The sequence below is a fragment of the Salvia hispanica genome, chromosome 4 (genome assembly GCF_029641045.1).
Source record: "Salvia hispanica isolate PSC_SH4W2 chromosome 4, Shi_PSC_v1, whole genome shotgun sequence".
Taxonomy (NCBI): domain Eukaryota; kingdom Viridiplantae; phylum Streptophyta; class Magnoliopsida; order Lamiales; family Lamiaceae; genus Salvia; species Salvia hispanica.
Genome location: NC_142695.1, coordinates 51,050,003 through 51,071,582, shown reverse-complemented (window position 1 = coordinate 51,071,582; position 21,580 = coordinate 51,050,003). Strand labels below are relative to the sequence as shown.

The 21,580-nt window shown below is 35.7% G+C and overlaps 2 protein-coding genes and 1 non-coding gene across 7 annotated transcripts; 1 reads left to right on the top strand and 2 right to left on the bottom strand.

Annotated features, from left to right (window-relative positions):
• Positions 1-1,427, bottom strand: LOC125196181 (polygalacturonase inhibitor-like). The gene is made up of 2 exons (XM_048094589.2): positions 1,094-1,427; positions 1-889 (listed from the first exon to the last, which is right to left on the bottom strand). Exons 1-2 carry the CDS (start codon positions 1,270-1,272, stop codon positions 79-81), a joined length of 990 nt encoding a protein of 329 aa, XP_047950546.1. The 5' UTR covers positions 1,273-1,427; the 3' UTR covers positions 1-78.
• A 5,582-nt stretch (positions 1,428-7,009) lies between these two features.
• On the bottom strand, positions 7,010-16,286 carry LOC125192800 (TNF receptor-associated factor homolog 1a-like). 5 transcript variants are annotated; one of them, XM_048090459.2, is made up of 14 exons: positions 16,129-16,286; positions 15,291-15,523; positions 14,487-14,598; positions 13,663-13,751; positions 13,506-13,574; positions 13,298-13,427; positions 12,539-12,697; positions 11,219-11,567; positions 10,951-11,063; positions 10,374-10,494; positions 9,476-9,936; positions 9,185-9,392; positions 8,042-8,788; positions 7,010-7,894 (listed from the first exon to the last, which is right to left on the bottom strand). In XM_048090459.2, the coding sequence occupies exons 2-14, from the start codon at positions 15,475-15,477 to the stop codon at positions 7,226-7,228; spliced, it is 3,414 nt and encodes a 1,137-aa protein (XP_047946416.1). In that variant the 5' UTR covers positions 15,478-15,523; positions 16,129-16,286; the 3' UTR covers positions 7,010-7,225. The 5 variants fall into 5 exon arrangements, with proteins under 5 accessions (XP_047946416.1, XP_047946412.1, XP_047946415.1 ...); XM_048090455.2 differs by having other exon boundaries at positions 7,010-8,788; XM_048090458.2 differs by having other exon boundaries at positions 7,010-8,788; positions 9,221-9,392.
• Positions 16,287-21,187: 4,901 nt separating this feature from the next.
• On the top strand, positions 21,188-21,313 carry LOC125197635 (U11 spliceosomal RNA). Its single transcript, XR_007172168.1, has one exon. It is a non-coding gene; the product is annotated as a U11 spliceosomal RNA (small nuclear RNA).
• The last annotated feature ends 267 nt before the right edge of the window (positions 21,314-21,580 follow it).

The window sequence follows — 21,580 nt, the reverse complement described above, 5'->3', positions numbered from 1 at the left end:
TGTAAAAGTAAAACATTTGGAATAAAATTTTATTCAAGATTCCATAGAGAGAAAATGGAGTGTACAAAATTACTACTCTCATTTGCAGTCGGGCAAGGGTGGCCCACACAAACACTTATTGTGAAAAAACGACAAATAATCCATTTCCTGAAATACCCCGCCGGTCGGAATCCGGCCGCACAGCCGGTTGTAGCTAACATTCACAAACGTCAGCGGCTCGAGCCCCGCCGGCAACGATCCGAATATCTTATTATGGTTCATGTCCAAGTACCTCAACTGGTACGGAATCTCCACTTTAGTCAGGTCAAACGCAAACATATTCCTCGACAGGTCAGCATTCTCAATGCTCTTACTCTTCCCGAACAGGCCCGAAGCGTCCCCTTCGAGCCTGTTCCGCTCCAGCTGAAGTGTCGTGAAGTTGAACTTGCCCCAGCCCTTGGGGATGCTCCCCGAGAGCTGGTTGTGCGACAGGTCAATGTACATCAGGCTCGCTGGGATATCCCCCAACGCTTCTGGGATGCTCCCAGTGAGCCTGTTCCTGTCCAGGCTCAGGCCCGTCAGGAGCCTGAGCTGGGCCAGGGAGGGAGGGATTGAGCCAGTGAGGTTGTTGAAGGATAGGTAGAGGCCGGTGAGGTTCTTGAGCTGGCTGAGGAAGGGCGGGATGGGGCCGGAGACGTTGGTCCAGGTGATGGTGAGGCTTTGGAGGTTGGTTAGCTTCGTGATGGCGGGTGGGATCGAGCCGATGAGGTTTGGGAGTTTGTGGAAGGTTAGGGATGTGAGGTGGGGGAGGTCGCCAATGGCATCCGGGATGGGCCCTGCGACGTCGTCCGCGGTGATGAGATTGAATCTGGTGATGCGGTTTGTGAGGCGGTCGCACTTGACTATGTACCTTTTGACACATTAAAAAAGAAAAACAATATATTATATCTGTGTAAATAGAACTGAAATCACTATATAAGTAGCAAAATTGAAATCACTATATAAGTAGAAGATGCAACAACATACTAATAAATAAAAGAAAAAAATAAAAATATAAGAATATTTTATAATGGTGTAAAGTGTAAATAAATAACTGAGATGACTGTATAAGTACCAAGTGCAGCAGTCGGTGTCGGGGTTCCACGAGGAGAAGTCATATGAGTTGTTGAAGTGTTGTTTGATTTTGAGGAGGACTTTCTTGTCTTGAGGGTGGCATCGAACTGATTTGGAGAATGTGGGTTGGGATAGGATGGCTATGAGAGAGAGGATGAGGAGGAGAGAGAGGCTCCTCATGATGCTTGCTTCTTCTTTTTTTTCTCTCAATTCATTATCTACAAAGTTGTAATGTAAGTATCAATGAGAAGGCACATGGTTTGGTTTAATGTATGTATGAGTTTGTGGTCGAATAGGAACTTGATTTTAATGGATTTATTGATGAGGAAGAGGGAGGGGTTAGCTAGGGGAGAGTTATGTAGAGATTAGGACAACTGGATTATTGAAGGAGTATACGCGTATGTTTAAATTATTTATTAGTATTTTGACTTCAATCTTGAAATTCAGACATTTCATGATCTTATCTATCAAGGTCAATAATAGACCACTCATAGTGCGAGCTTCATGCTACTTGTTTATACTTGTAATACTATAAGAAAAGCCAAATGGTCTACGGCAGCAATTATGTTTATGTCGGTTTTGAACTTGGGGGTGTGTACAATTTGTTTTTGAACACGAGATATTTATCATACGAAGATATTTTGCTTTTAGTTATGAGATTATTATATTGACACTCTAATAATAAAGTCGATCCAAATAAAAGATATAGGTTTATAATTAAATAATTATATACAGATTTCGATTCCAACAATTTTCTTTTCTCATCTTACTTGTTAGATAAACTTATATTCATGTAAATATGTAATTATGTCCTAACTCTATCCCATAAAAATAGAAAATTATTTTTATATTAATTTGTTCTTTAAAAATTAAAATTTTTAAAATTTTTTGTACTACTATTATGGGCCCATAAATCTAATGGGTTCAATTATCTTTCAATTCTCGTTACAGTAGCCAGAGAGAGCATGGATGGTGATTGGTGACCGCTCTGGATCAATAATTATTAATTAATTGTTCATTAACTATGAATTAAGTGTTTATCATTCGCTTTTTCTCTCAATTCATTCATTGGTTTTAGTAATTGGACTTCAATCATGAAATTCAGACAAATTCAAATCCATTTAGCCAAGTTCATGTGATGTGCGGCAGATCTCATCTTCTAGTGCAATAATGGATACCTATTTATGTTTTTTTCCCTCTTTCTTCTAAAAAAGCAAGATATAAATCCTAGTGTTTTGAATTGAATGTCCTCCCACTAGCATATTGCTTCTATTTTTATTACAGCTTCTAGCATATGGTACTTTATTATTTTATTTTATTTCTAAATTAGTTGCGAAAGTAGCATTGTTGGTGCCATTCAACACACAATCCTTTTCCCCTATTTATTTAGACCATGTTCGTTCAAATAACAACCTGATAATTAATCGAAATCATTTGTCATCAATCATTAATTAACTCTAATACTTTACACTATATGTATATGGAATATTTGTCATCATCAATCACTAATTAATTCTATTACATTATGCTATATGTGTATGGAGTATGATATTGTACTAAAAAATACCGAATCGGATTTTAATATTTTAGTTAACCTAGTACAAATATGAGACTATAAATTCCATTTACCAAAATGCTGGCCCAAATGAAAATAACCCAACACCTGTTATCTTTCTAGTACACGTAGGTGGTGTTCGGTTTGCAAGATAAAATAATATAAAAATACAATCTAGGATTGAATTGTGAGATTATTTTAGTCATAAGAGGTTAGCTATGACTAATTATCCCATGATTATCCATCTAGGATTGAGTGTGTGAATGAATCTCATTAACCAAACACACTACAAATTTAATCTCTGATACAATCTTGTCAACCAAACACCCCCGGTACATGATACATACAATGCCCTAACAATAAAGAAAACCGATTTCCAATTCCTAGCTAGACCGGTTCGACCCACCGATTTCGGCGGTTCGCAGCGGCCCAACATGCTGGCAGCTTTACAGAGAGAACCGGACCAGACCACTCACTGATTCGCGGCCGAACCGATCAAACCGACCGGTCCGGTCCGGTTTTTAAAGCACTAGATATTAACTCTTGAGACATCAAACTATATGTGAAATATATCTGACGTTAATATGACACCATCTTTAAAGTAAATCTGGCCGAAGTCAAATTTGATCATGGGCCGGCCTGCTTTGATATTCATCTTGTAATGGGTTTAGGGAGCCCAATAGGCCCAATCCGAGCCTATCCGTGAAACGGCTCTTTTTAAAATTTAACAAAGCCTTTCACAACAATCTAGCATGTCACACGGTAATAATCAGTGGCGATTTTAGAAAGAGGAACTCGCATGGTCAGATTTATCAGACGTGAAATCGATGGTAATTTAAAGGATCTAATTTCATACATAAGTAATTTTTGACACTTTTTTTCTTTTCCATTAAGATATATACTTTATACTAACTTTTTATTCTCCAATGAGCTATGTTTATTTTACATTATTAATACTTTAATCACTTTTCTCTCTTATAGATGTATACTAAAATTCGTTTTATTTGAAAATATAATATTTTTATGGGACGAATGTAGTAAAGTTTTTGGGTACTCAGTGAATTGACGATGATATGACCAACCAATTACAATCCCATTCCCACACCTCCTTCTGTCCTCAATCCTACCACGTGTCATTTAGTCACCAATTTTATACGTACAAGTATGAAATACTCTTGGCTAAGGTATCGTTCACTCCAGGAATTTATGCCAATGCTCAGAAATAGAGGGAGATAATGAGGACTAAGTTGAATTTGGAAATCGTCAACTACAGTACATAATAAATGCTCCCTCAATTCATCAATAAACTTCTAATTTGATCATTTTCGTCTATTAATTTATTTTTTATTGTTTTTTGGTAATGAACACCGCATTCCATTAATTTTAATTCACTCACATTTTATTGTAAAACAAATACTAAAAGTAGAATTTATCTTCCACTAAACTTTTCAACCAATTACTCCTTTCATTCCAATTAAGTTGAGTCCAAATTTTTGGGCACGGAAATTAAAAATTTATGCTAAAAAGATAAGAGAGGCGAATAAAATAGGAAAATAAAGAGAAAATCTAGTAGTTGATGGAATAAAGTAAAAGTGATTGGTATTTTATTGGGATGTTCCAGAAAGGAGTACGACTCAACTTAGTTAAGACGGAGGGAGTACTATATTTCTTAAAATCCGTACCGAATCAAAACTCCTCTCATATTGGTGGATGAAGGAAGGAAGTAATAAATTAAAAAATTGCTTAAATAAAAATATTCCTAGTATGAGTATTTTCATCGAAACCTACAATTGTTATTTGTTTTAATTTGTTACCGGAGCATCAACAACAATTCACTCGTATATTTAAAAATACTTTATATTCAGTGCCAAGGATTTTTAACTCTAAATAAAGATGGACGAGTCTGTAGCTCTAGTGGCATGGTCTATTAGAATTTCATTTTCAATTTGTATTCTAGTTCCGCACTTAGAAGTGTTATTTTATTTTAACATTACAATATATCTAAACTCTTTTAAGCCTCTACGCGTGTAGTTTACCTTAGTATTAAACCCAATTAATTCAGTGTGGATATTTTCTCTAAAAATATGAATGGCGGTCAAATTCGGCAAGTATCAATCTAATAGTACAAAATTTACTTATATTAACATAATATAAGATCACATATTGAATGAAATACAAGACTTACTAATTATGACTTATGAGTAATGGTAAACACTAAACAACTTGCATTATGATTGTCCACACACCATTAAAAACAAAAATATAAATTAAATTCAGTTTTCATTTTTGCCAAACAATGTTCAATTTTCTTGATTTTAAACTATTGATAAATTATTAAAATACAACATTCAAACAATAATTTAGTTTTTGCATTTATATTTTCGATGAGAAGAATGAACAAAAATAAAACAATAACATAATCTCTATTCAAAATTGGTTAGAGAGAGACGTAAGTATACACAAGAATTTGAATATTAATTAAAAATTTATTAATTTTTTTCTAAATAGTCTTTTGTGACAAGTCATTACATGGCTTATGATTTATTTTTTCATAATTTTCCATAACACCATCCCCACCCCACCCTCTTGAGTCTTGACCACGCAATCTACACATAAGTTGGTAAACCATGATTTTAATCTTCAGCCCAGCATTAATTTTTAACTATTTAACAAATCAATTCCAGTCAAAATCCACGTTTAAGAAAAAATCAAAATCAAGATAAAAGAAAACCATGTTTATTATGAATGTCGTAAGGCACAACATCATGTGTATGAACAATGCACTAGGCCAAGTCAAAATTCAAATAAAACATGAATAATTTTCTTTGAAAATGTGCCTATAAATACAGCACACCTCTTCTCATTCTCATAATCACAAAATCTGTGTCAAAAAATGGGTTCATTAAGACTAAATTTGTTCCTCATTTTCCATATTCTTTGCATAGCGTCAATATCTTTGAATGGAGCAAATGCAGCAAGAATTCTACCTATGGAGCAATGGCTAAAGAGCCAATTATTATTGCTTGAATCTCTGCCACGTGGCCCGGTGCCGCCCTCCGGCCCCTCTTCATGCACTAACATCCCCGGCCAAGGCGGCCCACCGTGCCCGTTGAACGAGAAGCACTTTGCCGGCCGCCTCCACAGCAGCTCCGTTCACGCACCACCAGCTCCTCCGGTGGGAAGTGGAGTTATAGTTATAGACAAAGACTCATCTTCTTGAGAAGATTTTTTTATTTTTCATTTTTCATTTCAATAATTATGTTGAGATTACCTATTTCTTTCATCTCATAGTATTTCATTTTACTAGTGCAATGTCATGTGTATAGCGAAATCGAGCCTACTCGTACTATACATGTGATATATGCTTAAATGAAATACCGAGATGGGAAGAGTTAGAGAGTAGAAGGTTTCGATTATGTTTATTCATTATTTTATTTTTTATATATTCTCCTTAATGGGAGCAGCCATTCAAGTTAGGTTGTTGGATATTCTTTTTGTCTTGCTTCAATTTGTACAGATATTCTAAATAAATAAATTTGTTATCCTTTTTAATATTATGTCGCCTCAACTGGAGTATTTATTTTTAATGCAGAATTGGACTTTACTACTTTGGCTTCATTTATTTCAAATAAATAAATCAAATCTGAACTAGCAAGACAAAGTGGGGTTTTGAAGCAGTCAGGTCAATTATGATCAGCTACATATGTAACTTTGAATAGTAGGTCAAATTAACTCAAGACACCTGCATTCATATATTGTTTTTTCAATATATTGAAAACTAGGAGTATATTTACAGAATTCAGCACATTCTCAGTTAAACAAATGATGAAATGAGAAATTAGCATTTAATTGACTGCAGAAATTTATTTAATAAGAGGAAATTCCAAGCCAATTAGATTTAATTGACTAGATAGTCATGTTCCATGTTGGGGAATCATATTATTTCAAAGATTTTAAATGTAGAATTTTCTTGTACTCCATATTCTTTCTGACGTGTACATGAGCAGTCTTCTAACTTAAGGATTAATATCTGCTAATTATATTGCTAAGTTAATTAATACACGCCCCCACTAAAATCCCTTTTTAGAGGATAACCAATTTTACTTGGTTAATACTTGAATACATATGCCACGCCAATTTTGACAACTGCATACGACTTTCATAGTTTCACTCTTGAAAAACTCTCTCTGTTATTTAAAGTCCAAACCTCAACATATTTCCTCCTTTCTCTGTTAAAGGTTAATTAAAAAAAAAAAACAGGACCTAATTTACAAAATTCTCCCCAAGAAATATTTCATCTCATATTCCAACATCACGAGATCAAAACACGATTTGTAAAGAGACCAATGGAAGAGTTTCAAATTCAAGAAAGTGCTAAAATTGAGACCAACATTATTCAGGAACCTCAACATTTGAGAAAAAGAAAAAAGGCAGAAAGAATAACCCTTTACAAGATGTAATCTTTAGCATAAAGGTGACAACCTCAACTTCAAATCTAAAAATCATAACTTCTTTTTTCTTCCCCTTTGACAAATTATTTCGTAGTACAAACTGAGTTTTAGGCCTATTTCAAGCTTTTCAAGGTCGATTTGAAGGTCTGAATGCTGTGTAGCCATTGATGCCAGCACTGAGGTTCTGATACTCTGGTAAATGATAGGAATAGCCATCACTGTCCATGTTCCTCAACTGTGGATCCGAACCCGACATCTGCCACTGGCTCGCCATGTAACTATCAGCCTGTCCATTTGCATAAGGCCGAGAACTGCCCGGTGGGACCATATCCCTGAGTGTGTCGTAACTTCTCCCGGGCGTGCCATAACTATGTTGGTACCCGTCGTCGTGATAACTTCTTGTTCTGTCAAATCTGCACGCGCTTGCTGACGGACCGGCCCCACCTGACATGTTGGGGTCGCCAGGGAAGGTATACTGCCTGTTGATGTGATGGGGCGTGCTGCTGAACATTTGATAGTCAGAGTTCATTCTGGACGACATTCCAACTCCATGACCGTCATCAAGCAAGTCGTTGATGATGTCGAGGTGTGGGAACTCATCAGGAAGTACATGGTTGCTTAGGCGACCCGACGTGCAGGCTGGATATTCAGATGGGAGTTGGTCCTGAGATCTGCTATTAATTGTACCATTCAATTCAAGACCATGAAGCTCACTCGCCAGGGAATTATGATCACGATGTAGATTTCTGTTACCATCCACTACCCTCTGAGGGCGATCCATCCACATAGTCCCATTCTGCAACATATTATCATGATTATTCAACATCCCAAATGAGAGGCTCGGCTTGGTCGGATTAGTATCGATTCTATCGGAGCTGTGGGAGGGAAACAGTGGCGCCGATACAAGAGTGGGTGCTTGTGAGTAAGAATGTGATGTATTTACCACTGAACTGGCAGAATGATTATGAGAATAGGTAGATGAACTTCCAGCACTAGGACCACCCATCATAGCATTTCGATAGGACTGAGGAACATAATTCTGTGATCCATATGCAGTACTTTCGGGGCCCAGTCGACCAGCAGCACTAACTGATCGCGCCAGCACTGGTGCTGTTTGCACCATCGAAACCATGGAAACTGTAGGCCTGGGACCAGCTACTAGAGGGGCACTCAAGGGTCTTGACATAACGGGTATCGGCGGAATGGAGGGCTTGTCGGACGTGGCAGGCACTTCATGTGAGGAAAGCTTTTCAGTTCCAACGGGTTTCTGTCCAGAGGGTTTCTCGGCAGGTTTCGAGGCTGCAGGCTTCTGCTGGGCAGTTTCAATCACTTCCTGTGTCAGAATCTTCTCATTCACAGTGTGCTTTTGATATCCAGCAGGCTTGTCAGCAGGTCTTAAGGTAGCAAATTTTTGAGGTACAGGTTTCGATATGGGAGTATTTTCAGATGAATTCACTGAAAGTACAGGGTTGACAGCTTGTTTAGGACTATTTGAGGATGGTTTCTTGACCAGGACTTGACTAACTGAAGCATTGCTCCTTGTATCCACCTTCACTGGAGCAGCTAGTAGTGTTCCATTTGAAGGGCTCTTGAGCGAGGAAGTTACACGCGCACCATTATCCCCACGTGCTTCAACTTCAATGTCATTTTTAGTCTTCGAAATGTTATGCAGGGAACCAGTTTCTTCAACCTAAAACAAACAAAACCAAAAGAAAAATAATTTTTAAAAAGTGGAAGAGTACAACCAACTGAGCAAGCCCCCTGACGCTAACAATTTTCCGAGCAACTGAAAATCACTTATTAGAGGGTAAAATTGACACGTCAAGCACCTGACTGAAGCATGATAGTCCAGAAGTGTTGAAGCATGGAGATATGTGTGTAAGGGAGCTAGTGGCATGTAATAATGCACAGTAATATATTACAAAACCAATTATCTACTCGCTTAGATAGAGCAGACGGTTGTAGTAAAGCATGATCAAGCACGGATTTTAAATCAAGATGGAAATGTGATCCACAAGATTCCAGTTTAAGCTTCAAGTTTGCTTCAAACTTCACTTAATGTAACACTGTAATGTAAGAAATGCACCTTTTTCCCTGCTTTCTGCACATTCCCATTTCTCACCTTCTCCTGCAAAGACTGACCAGCAGCCTGAGATGGCTGTTCAGCACCATTCGGACATCGAGATGTGTCATTTGTGTTCCTTGCATTTTGAACAGCTTCAAATGGTTGCCTAGGTTCTTCATTAACCCACTCACATGTGCCAGAAGTCTTCTTGCTATGGCTGTTCCTCCCTCTGGAAATTAAAATTGGAAGATGTAGCATCTACCACAATGTAAAACAGTAAATACGGAAAATCAAGTAGGCAGAAATATTTACCTGCTAGGAGATTTTATGTTTTTATCATATGAATTGCCTTTCTGTGGCCCACTTCTAACAGAAAGCACAGAGTCAGAGGAACAATTTGAAGAGCTATCATCTACAGCAGATAGAGGTCTTCCTTCTGTGCCATTCTGCCCAGTAGGAAGACCTCTAGTAACACTGCCCGGCGCTCCTGTGGGGGGGTGCACTTCAGAAGTACCTGTATCCGATTTGACAGGACTGACATCTCTATCGTCAGAATCAGGTAGGAGTATTTCGGGAACACCATCTACAGAATCAGATGCATCAGAAGCATCTTCAACTGCGTCAGATTTTTCAAGTACAGTTTCTGGCTCAGCAGCTATTTCTATTCTTTCAGCTGAAGAACTATCTTGCTCAATCATGTCATGGACAGTGCAGCCTGGTTTGTCATCCTTCACTTTATCCTTTCCTTTTCGGTTATTCTTTTTCTGTTTTGCCTGAAAATGTGTTGAAGACACCCCATGTATGTTATAGTTCCTAACACCATTCTTAAGTTAAAATAACTTCACATGATCCCTACAATCACTTATCATCTACACCAGCTATACCAAAAACAAGAACCAAAAGAAAGTTTTCATATGTTTCAGAGGGGTAACAGAAACGGGCAGAAATGGAAGTCAAGAAGTATCTTGTAAACATAATTAACCAAAAATGTGAATACAAGTGAACGTGGCATGTAGATAAGCAAAGTCTTAGAGAGGCACATTATGAAGATATATCACCATTTTTCAATTGTCAATGTAGAGTATCTAACATTCAAAGTTTTCAACAAAACCACAATCAGCTCATATGCATGCATTTTGCCCTGAATATCCCTGAAAGGGGACTTCCTCAATATCACCATGTAAAACTAAGTGTCTAAGTCTTAACAGACCTGTTTCTTTTTAGACTTTTTTTCCTTATCAACTCCTCGCCTGGATTTTTCCTCCTCTTCACGGATGAGTTCTTCTTGCTTCTTGAGGGCAACGGCCTCTTGGTATGCCACCTCAATTTTACTATTATAGCAACAAGAAGAGTAAACAATTATCAAATGAAATAACAATATTGCTTAATCACAAACACAAACAAACCATTTGGCAAGTTTTAAGTAATGAATGAAATAGCAAACAATCTAATTTGGCAAAAAAAAGAAAAAATTAGCAGAAAAATGGTGAACGCTTTCAACTTGGTGGTGCAAAAATGTTCCTTATGTTAAAGTACCTAGGTAAAAACCTCTCCCTCATTCTTCTTATAAAGAAGAGCAGGGATATGTACAATTCAAAGACCACCATTAATATGAACAAAACCACAGCTTCACTCAAGTCAAGTAGTTCTGTAGTTGACAATATAAAATTACTGTGTGCTAAAATCTATTATAATATAGGCTATATAGCATCAACAAAATATCAGATGTTTTCAGAGCCATAAGCGCCTAATCTTATGAATGAGTGCATAATAAAAAAAATGATTACCTGTATATGTGGGCCAATACAAATATCTCAATAGTTCGTCTACCCAATTCAGTAAGTCTCCTCTCGTCACGTTCAATAGAATCTTTGTTGAACTCCTCTCCTACAGTCCCATCCTATTAACAAAAGAAGAACAAATCAGAATATGTCAATAAATTTAACAAAACCACTCAGAATAGTGGCAGTGCTCATTCAAGCAACTCGCCAAAACAAATTAACAAATGGTTACAGATCGGGAAAAACACGGAGAGTTGGACAGCAAAAACCAAACCTTAGTACGATTTTGGGGACCCTTCTCATCCTTTGGAGGCAACGGTTCCATAGCTGCCCGCTCTAGCAGTAGCAATACATCATCCACCAAAATGAACGTATCTTTCTCAATGCCAACTATAGGAACTGGTAATTCTTCTGCCTCTAAATACTTGCCCTTACTCTTTTTACCCTTATTCTGGCCTTCAAGGGCTTTCAAACCACTATACAAAGAATCCATGACAAGAGTGGATGTCACCTCCTTTTCTATGAAAAATTGTTTCACAACAACTTTCAGAATGGACTCTGACTTCTCTCGGGACATACGGCGGCGGGAACTTTGGTCAATACCCAACCAGAAAGCACAGAAACTGAAAAATTAATTGAACGATGTAAATATTTAGTTGGCATAGCACCACTGAAAGTGATTATGTGAACAGAACATAGCTTGAATAAATCATCAGGTTAAGAACAAAACATGATATGTCAGTTTCAGAAAATTTTATTGCAATTGAAGCTTTCATCCACTCTAGGGGAAATATTAAAGGGGGGAAAACATGGAATTTATTTTGATCGTAATACAGTAGTTCTACATCAATGACCTTTAGGTGATCTCTCCCTATAGAATAAGCTAAGGATATCCATGTGTTCTCAACAGCGAAATTTTCATTTGCGTATGAGGATAGTTGTCATGCACAGAGGACACATGATCTTGGGTGAATACACCTTTCAAACATCTACTTCAAAGAATGAATGCAACAGTTTTAAGAATCTGCAAGCGTCCGACAAATGACAATATATTGAGCCCAAATTGATGAAAATAACACTCCATCTGTCCAGAAAATAGTTAACCTATACTTTCAGCATTACTAGATAAACTCTACTCAACAAGGCAGGGGATATAAGAAGCACATCCTAGTATGGCATGGGTTTTAATGAAATTTAGGTAGTGTTTTGTGAGTGGAAAATGGCCCCACTGTGTTGTTCTATATGTTAGTTGAAGTAGATAATGGTGGGCCATGTTTGGGTTTTTGTAAATAGGTGTGCAAAGTGAGGGTAGATACAAAAGATAGGTTTCCAAAGAATGAAAGTTAGAAAGTGTGCAATATTTTGTGGCACCCCCAAAATGGCAAAGTGTACACACACAAGACAAAATTTAAGTTACCGGCAATGTCTCTACGAATATACAATTCCATACACAATGATCAATAAATTATGCATAAGTACTGCTCCTGAACTAAAAGTCTAAAACGAAGCTTAATTTAAGAACATTTAAATATTCCATATTCCTGGAAAAAGAAGATAGTGGAGAAAAATAGCGTCAAAAACATGCACACAATACCTAGACCATGTAGCTTTATCCTCTAATAGTTTTCCGAGTTTTGCCCTACGTTCTTCCACAAAACGCCGACAAATCTGTTCGACATTCGTTAAGTACACTCTTACAAGTTCCCTCCGATATAGACAGTCAAGGCAACGAAAAGGTCGATCGGCTCTCTCCCTGCAAGCGACATTTAAGGTTTAGGGTGGAAATTATTAACCAAGTCATGCAGATAAGTTCAAGGCCATTCACAGATGCACGCATGAAAAGAAAATAAAAGTAACTAGCTAGTAATCATGTGTTTTACAATCACGTTTAATTAGAAAGCTTTTTTGAATAATAACAAAATTATCCCATTGAATTGTTTTGTATAGTATTGATAAAAGGATACTATCTGGTAACATTTAACTAACAGTTAAACCAAGCAGCAAAGTAGATTAGCAAGCTTGTCTTCGAATATGAAGCAAATCCAACTTAGTATATATAGACATCATAATATAGTGGAGAATCCAGGCATGCTTGGAATGTGACATTTATCTAAGGAAATGCTCACATGGATAGTAAGTTACGCATAGTACTGTATCATTTTCAACTTAGCCTGGATTGTTGAAGAAACTCGTATACTTGTGCTTTCAGAAAAGCAACGTTCAAGAGATGGGCACATTAAACATTCATATACAGTTTTTATTCACAGAACATGAACTGATTGGCTTTCAGCTCTCTAATTTTTATTAATCTAAAATGCAATATAGATTGACAGATGGATTATATAGATTATACCTAATAACCTGAACTTGAGCTTTAATTATCAAATTATCAGCATCAATAAATCCATCTAGCACCTTTGATAGCTCCATAAATTTCTTCCATCCCCAGTCATGTTCCTTCTTCCAAAAACGATGTAATGTATCTTCAAGTTTTGATAAAAATGTGTCAATATCAGGGTTATGTGGTTGTAACGAATCAATGATAATAATTGAATAAATACCAGAATATTTGGACTTTTTTGGATCTTTATTCACAACAGCAATTGTGAACTGCGCAAAGTGACTCCACCCTGTTCATAGATGAAACCAAGACATACAAGTTGCAAATCAACAAAATAATGTACTACTTACCCAAATCACAAATGCAATGTGTCATACCTGGAAGAAGCTTGTCATGATTTGCAACACAAAGAAACAAAGAAAGATGATTGCAGACATCGCAGCCTTGTGGATAAATCAAAATATACCTATCAAGTATCAACCAAGTCACAAAAGTGAACAGCAGGTTCCAAACTAGACTAATTCATTGTTTCACATATGCACACATCACAGGAAGCCCATTCTACTAGTACATGAAATTGACAGAAAATAAGTAGTGTCAGAGGACAAGCATAACAGATCAGTTTTCCGGATTGACATTCCAAAAATGAACAGTAAATTAGGATTAGTGCAAAATAAATGAGTCGATAAAGTAAAATATAAGAATATTTATTTAGGACCAAATTGATTCAATGTAATTGCTTGATTTAATATTGAAGAGCGGAAGAGGTATTGCCGAAGGGACAAGCCAAACCCATACTAAAATCAGTCAAAGCCTCTGGAAACACATTTAAACTCTCAAAAAGGAGTTCAAAAAGTAAAGAAATAAAAGAATCACACAACGCATCTGAATATTTAGAATTTATATCCCTTTTTACTTTGATACACTAAACTAGACCAGAGAAGGAAGTCTATAGGGGACGCCAATGAAGTTTACTAACATAAAATAATGGTTCAGATGGCACAACGTATTAGTATAATTCACTTTAAAGAAAATTAAATATTTTCTTTCACATTAAAGGTTAAAATCTAACCTGGTTGGAAAATCAGCTTAAATAATAATCTCATAATAACGACTCTGAAGTCAACATGTCAGAAATACAGCAGAATGAGAAACTTTTATGCACTGCAATGGCAGAAGAAAAATTGATAGGAAACCATACCATTTGTAGCCTCCAACTTCAAATGCATTGCTACGAAGTTCTCTTTTGTTGATTTGAGAAAATTTCTCAATCTTCCAAGTATACTTTCCGAATAAATCAGATGGCTTTGGTCCTGCAGCATAATGAGCCAAAATAATTGTAGCAATGCTAGACATTTTACTGAATGAATAAATGATAATGATGATATCAGTCCGTAAAAATCAAAATACAAAATCCAAAGCGAATGCCACATGCCTTTTAGCAAGAGATTTCTCCACACATGGTTGACTTAAACATAGAAACAACAAACATTTCAAAAGCAATAGAAGAAAGATCTGCCACCTTAACTCGGACATAATGCAATCAGTCACTAATATATGTCTATCCCCAGATCCACAATGGTAATCGCCGCATCACAGTCCAAGAAAGGTTATTTTTGTTGTTCTTTTTTCTCTCTTTTTCTCCACGGGTCGAAATAAGAAGTGGATAAAAATATAAATATTGGAATCTCTCTAGTACAAAAAGCTGTATAAGCTTTTGGATTCTTCTTCAGTTCTTCCTTACATTTATCATGCAACTTTAGTTTATATATATTTTCTCTGAATGATTCATTAATGGTCTCCTTCAATCCCAGTATAAGCTTTTCATTAAATGAATAGGCTTCTGAAGCAGGAAACAATATAGATGATGCCGATAGATATCAAACAGAGTGTACAATCTTCAACCAATATCCCACATTTGCAAAGCATCGATAACCAAGAGCACAAGACAAAGTTGATGAATTCAGGTAGCTGTGAAATCTACAACGGGAAAAAAAGGGCACACCTCCATCATCATCGTCATCACTGTCCCAGTACGGGGGCGAAGTAGATGGACTCCCATTTTCAACCTGCTCCGAAGACCTCCATTCAGCTATTGCTTCCCCAGACTGACATCGAGACTGCTGTTGCCCAGTTGAAACCCCTTCAAATGATCTTCCAGCTCCAGCCTCCCCAGTTGCAACTCCAGTCATTTTCCCACTCCGTAATAACCAGCACACTTTCCTCAACGTCGCCTTGCTTCAATATACATTAAGCCCCATTTCAGAACCGATAACAGCTCAAGATAAGATTATATAAACTAGCAAGTCGTCACATGGTGATTATACATGATTGAATACCCATTACTGATAAATGAAATACAGTGACATTTTTTAAAGCTTTTGATAATGCAATCAATCTGACACATCAGAAGTACAATAATCAAAGCAAAATTATATGATTGGCCACACGACAAATTCCAATCCTCAATATCCTTACAAAAAACCAAAAAAAGCAAATCAGATGATGCAAGTTTCAATAAACCCTAATCCCTACAATCCAAACCCGACCAAAAACATTAACCAGAAATGTTTTAAACGATATCCATTGTTCACGACCACAGTGGTTTTTACCGATCAAGACAAAATCCAGCAATCCTCGACTTCAAACTGAGAAGCCGATGAGCTCAAAAACCACCTCAGAAACCCATTAGCATCCGGTTATACCCATATCAGTACCCCAAACCCTAATCCAAAATCCCCAAAATGTAAAATAGAAATGAAATCAGAAAAAAAAAATCAGTAAATTACAGGCGAAAGAAGATAATATATTCATGTAATTCGGATCGAGCGGCATAAACAGACCTTAATTAAGAAGAACGAAGCTTTGTTCAATAATTATGCGAATGAGTAGTCTATAGCGATTAGGGAGGTCGCAGGTAAAAGAAAAAAAAAGCAGCAGCTGAATTAGAACAGAAGCGGAGGAAATGAATTTCTACCAATTTTTCTTACTTATTTATATTTAATTGTGTGTGCGTCTCTGTGTGTTGTAATATAGTTTTGTTGAGTAGGGTTTCACTTTTCATACACTTTATAGTCTAATATCACTCTTAATAGCCATAATAAAATTTATTAAATTCAACGGTTTATATGGTAATAACTAACAACGTGTTCCCTCTTTAGTTCTCTCTCGCAAATATTAATTAAATATTTGGGATATGTTATCACTTTTGAGAAGGAATGGGGCTTTTTGGGTAAGATTATATAGTCTTCTTTTTATTGTTTGGAATTTGTTATAATTTGGGTCGGATTATAGTTGTACAAAATTAGGATGATGGGGCTCCCATCTTTAGAGTGTTTTTGTTTATACCGTGGTGTTGGTGTTGTTCTAGTAACACGTAATTGATATTTGGTTGGATTGAAAATGATAACTTTATGCGTAATTGATATTTGGTTGGATTGAAAATGATAACATTTCATAAAGTGTAAAATCATGTTACACGTTCGTCTCTTCTTCATCCAATCAATATTCAGCGTAATGCATACACGTGAGTGATATGGCTGAACATGTATGAAGAAGCTTACAACAATTGATAAATTGTTCATCTCGTCAAGAATTCAGATGTAGATGCTCGATTCTGGAAGAAAACAGAGCACCAATGAGGAGCCATAGCCGTTGTTATTCATTGCCTCTGACGAAGGGCACAACACATAGATGAAAAGGCCCAGACAGATCTAGAATTGCAATATCACTGCCACAAAACTCAACGGTGGAAAAAGATGGTGTGACGGCGGTAAAGTTACGACAACGGCCATTGAGAGACGCCCTCACTACTGTCGGATAGGGATGTCAATCGGGCTAACCCGTTCGGGTTCGGGCCAACTCACTCGGGTTGCCGGGCTATTCGAGTTATGAATTTTTTGGGTCATAAATTTTCAGCCCTAAACCTTCGGGTTTCGGGCTATTCGGGCCTAAAAACTTCCAAAAATATATATTGTAATCAAATTTTCCTCAATAAAATGATTTTAAATTTTAGACATTTTTTCTTCTTAGTTAGAATCATATAAAATCTTCAATTTTTTCATAGTTTTCCTTAGTATTTGGAGAGAAGCCCTTAATCTCGATCAACTACAATCTAAACAAAAATAAATCAAAATTAAATCAATCATTTCAATTAAAACTTGTGTTCATGCTATTATTTTGACATTGTTCATAATTAATTCTTTATGAATATTTAAAATAATATCTTACATGAATCATTATTAAAATAATAAATATATTGAGATTTTGATGGGTCAATTCTTAATTTTGTATTGATTTGCTTTGGTGGTAGTAAGACATTAGTGGCAGATGATGAGACGATGAAATAATGAGTTGAGGTGGAACTTAAAAGTTGATAGTGTGGGATCGAGTGGGAAAATGTAGAATATAGACTGAAGAAGATTAATGATTGCCACATGAAATTCAAAAATATTAAAAAAAACCTAAAACACAATACTTTTTAATTAAAATTTGCAACTCGTCAGGCCGACCTGTAACCCGTTCGGGCCAACCCGTTTAACTCGTCATCCCATTCAGGCCAGTCCGTTTAGCCCATTTTGTATTCGGGTAATAAAATCACAGTCCTAACCCGCTCATTTTACCGGGCTATTCGGGCCGACTCACGGGTTTCGGGTTGAATTGACATCCCTACCGCCGGAGACAAACAATGCCACACATGCCATCGTACATCGAAGGAGAGAAGAAAATTTGCAGGGTCATAGATCGAGTCGGCGATGCACCGTCGGAAACCCCACCGCCTTCAGCTAGAGTGGGGAAGGTTAGTGGATGAGAGAATAAAGAAGGGCAGCGTGGAAAACAAGGTTGAATAGTTTCATATCTCACCAATTTGGTGATATACATAAATGAGGGATTTTTCGTCGGGCCTAGACAGGCTTAGCGTGTTAACACGGGCCATGAGATAAAAGTATCTTTGTTACCAAACAAGTGGAAATACATGGATACAAAACATTATCTTGGTATTTCTATGCTATCAAACGAGTCATAATATCTAATATCACTCTTAATAGCCACAATAAAATTTATTAAATTCAACAGCTTATATGGTACTCCAATAACTAACAACATGTTTCCTCTTTTGTTTTCTCTCTCACAAATATTAATTAAATATTTGGGATACGTTACCGCATTTCAGAAGGAATGGGTTTTTTTTTGGGGTAAGATTATATAGTTTTCTTTTGTTTGAAATTTGTTATAATTTCGGTCGGATTATAGTTATACAAAATTTTAATGGTGGGGCTCCCATCTTAGGAGTTGTTTTTGTTTATACCGTGGTGTTGATGTTGTTCTAGTAACACCTAATTGATGTTTGGCTGGATTGAAAACCATGACATTTCATAAAGTGTAAAATCATGCCACACGTTCGCCTCTTCTTCATCCAATCAACAGTGCGCGTCATGCGTACGTGAGTGATATGGCTGAACATAAGAAAAAGATCGATTTAGATTATTTACTTAATTCAACACACAATTGATGTTTCATTGGGTTAAAAAATACGAATTTCATAAAGTGTGAAATCATGTCATGTTTCGTCTCTTTTTCGTCCAATCAGTATTGCGTGTGATGCATACACGTGAGTGATGTGGCTGAATATATATATAAAAAGAGAGACCGGTTTAGTTTATTCAAAATAGAGTATGATGATATAAAGTTAAATTTATTCGTTTATTTCTAGTCGCTTTAGGGATCAAAACTGTTTTCTAAAAAAAAAACTTTTTTACTCGTTCTTCATTTATAAATAATTCAATCCTTTTCATGCATGCATTGTTGGAAATATTTAATATATTAGGCTAATATACGTGACAAATTTAATGTGAATGACTGTAACTCAATTAAAGTTTCCGTTACGAGTCTAAGTGTATTAAATTGATATGGATTTTAAGTATATATGTCATATGGTGTTTTTCAATTTGTTGAGGAAATTCATTGAAAGTAAAAGATCTTAAGATGGGTTATGGTCCTCAAACAACAATGATCGATTCCGCATTTATTTATTCACTTTGTATAATACTAACAAAAGCATATATATATATGTTGGTTAAAGACCATACCAATCACAAAAGTCAATTCCACGTACATTCAGATATGCTACCACATAAGGATGTTGATTTACATGTTTTGGTTTATCACACAGATGAATTGTGATAGTAGGACATAAGAAGGATTATAAAACATACTATATGCATAACATTCTCTTTTTCCTCTACACAATTTCATACTATATAATTTTTGGTGAATTCTCCTATAGTGATAGATGAAATTTCTCAACAAGTTTAGAGACGTAACCATTGAAACTAATTTGCAAAATTGTTGTCATATTTAAGTAAGTGTTTCTTTGTGCTAAGAATACTTGATATTCTTGTAGTTTTGAGATTGCTCCTCTCAAATTAGTATAGTTGAAAACATTTTAGTAACTTTGGGTTTTTAGCGTCATGGACTTATATGTAGTTAATGAGATGATATTTTCTTAAATTGATTGCATTTAGTCGTTACCAAAAAATTCCACTACTCGAGAGTTACAACATTGATCGAATCCTCAAGCTCAAGTATGTAATTTGAAATTTAAATTTAATCATGATTTCGGGATAAATAATGTATATAATAAAGTACTAATTACAGTTTACAACCTTTACCATATTATGTATTTAAGACTGTTGTATTATTTCAATAATTCATTTGGTGAACTTTGGATTTGGCTGATATGTCGGTCAATCTAATAGTAAGTGGGGTATAATTTTTATAACCTATTTTTTATGTAATAAGATCTCCCGATCAAATACAATCACATGCATGAATAAATTAATTTAGGCATTGACCGAAAATGTATAAAGATCGTTATTAATTTTGTTGGGTGATAAAATGGGTTCAATTATTTAAGTTAATAGCAATTTTGATTGTCTATGATTTATATACCCATACTTTAAGGTCAACGTGTGAGATATTCTTCTTTTTATTAAAAATTAAACTGTCAGTAAAATGTTAAATTTTGGTTGATACTCTTACAATTTTAAAAATAAAGAAAGAAATTATGAAATTTGAATTTGTTCGTAGTTAACTCATGACATAATATTTAGGTGAACTTTATTTAATATAGCAATCGGAATAATATTTAGGTGAACTTTATTTAATATAGCAATAGGAATATCTACGTAGAAGTAATTGTTGGTAAATTAAAAAATAGTCATCTATTCATGAAGAATGGATTTGTTGTTTGGTTGAAAACATCAACAATATATTGCACGACAACTTTTTTTGGAACAAAGCTAAATTTGATTTAAATTCCTTTTATTTATTTTTTCCCCAACGGATGGGGCCTTGTTAGATAGGCAAAATTATGTGGTCACGCAGTGTGGGCTTATTGATTTTTTTAAAAAACAACGGGTAGAATATGATATGGCCCAATTCATAGCGTGTTTATTTTTTGTAAGAGTGATCTAACTTCTAAGTATAACCTCATTTTTGGTCAATATATAAAATTGTAAAAAAAGGTATAGAAAATTAGAAATACAAGTTAACCTTATGAGCTGAATAAAAATATTAGTAAAATTATGTCACTGTCTTTGATCTTCATTTTCTCATGTCAACAGATTCTTTTGAACCACACGATGATCTTGAAATTAACTAGTAGTAGAAGATAATTTAATTTAATAATTCTGGGGCAGTTAATGCAGATGCAAGATAGTAATTGCAAAAGTAAAACACATAAAAAAAGTTGCGGCGCGTTTCAGTTGGAAGATTAGTAGAAAATAAAATGGAAAAGAAGCATAAAGCAAAGCTCTCGTATATATCCCACATCGAACAGAGGGAGTCAGGGTGGAAGTGGAACACACGGTATAAATACAAAGGTTGGAATTGAAGAAAAATTAAAAGGGTCGGTTGGCTAAATATGCCACGCTAGCCCTAGTTCGGTTAGTGCTGTATGGAAATCAAGACATATGGCCGACATCATTTTTGGAAACTTCTAGGGTTGGCTCCTTGGCCGACCCTTCTATTTTTAGTCCTACATTTTATATTATTAATTAACTAATAACCAGTTTGTTTGATTAAACAATATTTTGTTTCCTGATTAGGACTGATCTTGGCCGTAATCAAATTTTACTACAGCTAATCATTTTATGCTTAAAATTTGAAATAGTGAGAACTCAATCACTTTGGAGTCAATTCTTTCGAATTGCGGTTATAATCATTCATATTGAGATTTTTTCGAATAAAATTTTAGTTGTAAACTCTATAGATTGTAGTTAAACAAAGAATAGT